The 1,841-nt window shown below is 27.8% G+C and overlaps 1 protein-coding gene across 1 annotated transcript in view; it reads left to right on the top strand.

The window, feature by feature from the left end:
- The first annotated feature begins 617 nt into the window (after positions 1-617).
- LOC106688549 (uncharacterized) overlaps positions 618-1,841 on the top strand; it is a 12,153-nt gene continuing 10,929 nt past the window's right edge. The window contains exon 1 of the mRNA XM_014433057.3: positions 618-946. Coding sequence (XP_014288543.3) covers positions 769-946 — 178 coding nt within the window. The 5' untranslated portion in view covers positions 618-768. The remainder of the gene's footprint in view (positions 947-1,841) is intronic.

The following is a 1,841-nucleotide window of genomic DNA, read 5'->3' on the forward strand; positions in this document are numbered from 1 at the left end:
CGAATTGATAATGTATGGTGCATTATAGCTTCGTGTATATAATAAATACCTTAATGTAATGAAAAAATAAATAAAATAAAATTCAATGATTGAGTCACTTAATTTTTTAATTTATCTATTTTTCATCACTTATGGCAATAAACATCTGGCTTACTGGTCTAACAGATAGCTTATGGCGTTTATCTCACTAAGAATAGAAATTTTCATGATATTTGCCAAAATAAATTCTCAAAATGTTCGTTTCTAATTGTACGGCAAAATTGTTAGGTTGATGAAAAAATATATCTGAGTATAGATGTCTGCCAGCACATAAATAAAATTGATAGTTGTAATGACATGTGCTAATGTCTATTGCTAATTGTATTTTTTAGGGTTCAAATTTTATCAAATTTGCTTTAGTTTACATGATGTTCTGTTAGATTTTCTAGTATTGTGGATAGTTTAAATAATTATGGCCTTCCAATGAAAAATAATTTTTTTTTTTTAACATATTGAAAAATCCGCCTGTTTTTATTCCCTTCAAATATAGTTGGCAGATTATATTTTGTCCAAAGCATATTGTTTGAGCACTTAAGAAATCATATGTCTTTTAACACATGTTCTTTTATATTTATTATTACATCTGTAAGAATAGCAAATGCAAGCTGTTCTTTACTAAAATGCATTAGAACGCATGCATTAAAAAAAAGTAATTCCAAGAATTTATAAATTGTGGATACATGGTATCAGATCTTGTCAGTGATAGTTAAACAATAAGGTTGGACCGTGATGGCTGCAAGGAAAGTAACTGAACGCAGCTTATTCGCTTTATCAACTATGGCGTATCGTAACATTAATTTTACTGTTAGAGCAATGTCGACAAAAATGATCGACTTCAACAAACTGGATAATTCACAAATGAAACAATTCAAGGAGAAATACGATTCTTACATATTTGACTGGGATGGTATGTTATCTGTATATACTTGACTTTATCCTTGAATAACTTCTAAGTAAGTTCTGCAGAAAAATTTTTACATCCTGTAATTTCTTTGAGTTTATAACTAGGTATATAATAAAACTATAAGGTGAAATGGCCTGATTTTATCTCCTCTTGGGCTCTTTGACTTGGAGTTTTTGTCAGAAATATAAAAAATACTGTGTCAAAGAGCTTGATGAATACCGACTCGAATTTGAGAGATAAGTAACTTTAAGTGATTCAAGAACTTGCATATAATTGGATATTATTGCATATTAAAAAAAAAATAATTGAGATAAAAAAAAAGTATACAAAACATGTAATAAGGAATAAGGACTAAAAATAGGTTATATATATAGCTATCTATATATATATCTTATATAGAGCTATATATAAGTTATATATATAGCTCTATCCAGCGAAGGATAGAGGATCCCTTCATTAAGCTCATCTTCAGGGTGTATAATAAATGAAAAAGTGGTCGTGTCATTTATAAGAATATTTGCATGACCATGTTATATATAGCTTGTTGCTACGTTTCATCTTTTTTTCTCTCTTTCCCCCCCCCCCCATCTTTATTTTACTATCCCCCTCTTCTTCTATTCTTCTATTTATTTTTCTCACCCACGTCATTAGTTATGTTCACCATATATTGTTATGTTTTCTTTTTTTTTTTCTATCCACTTCTTTTGTCCAACTTTACTTCATATTTTGTTTCTTTATATAATATCATGGTTATACATTTCATTAGTTACATATATTTTCTTTCTCTCAATTTTATTTTCCTTTCCATAACTTTAATTTTTAAATTATTAGTAAACTAAAATATTATATTCCTTTGTATAATATAACCTCAAATTTTTATTTTATTTCCTTAACTATG

This window comes from Halyomorpha halys, unplaced genomic scaffold (genome assembly GCF_000696795.3).
Source record: "Halyomorpha halys isolate HHAL.00 unplaced genomic scaffold, Hhal_1.1 Scaffold1154.1, whole genome shotgun sequence".
NCBI classification, from domain to species: Eukaryota; Metazoa; Arthropoda; class Insecta; order Hemiptera; family Pentatomidae; genus Halyomorpha; species Halyomorpha halys.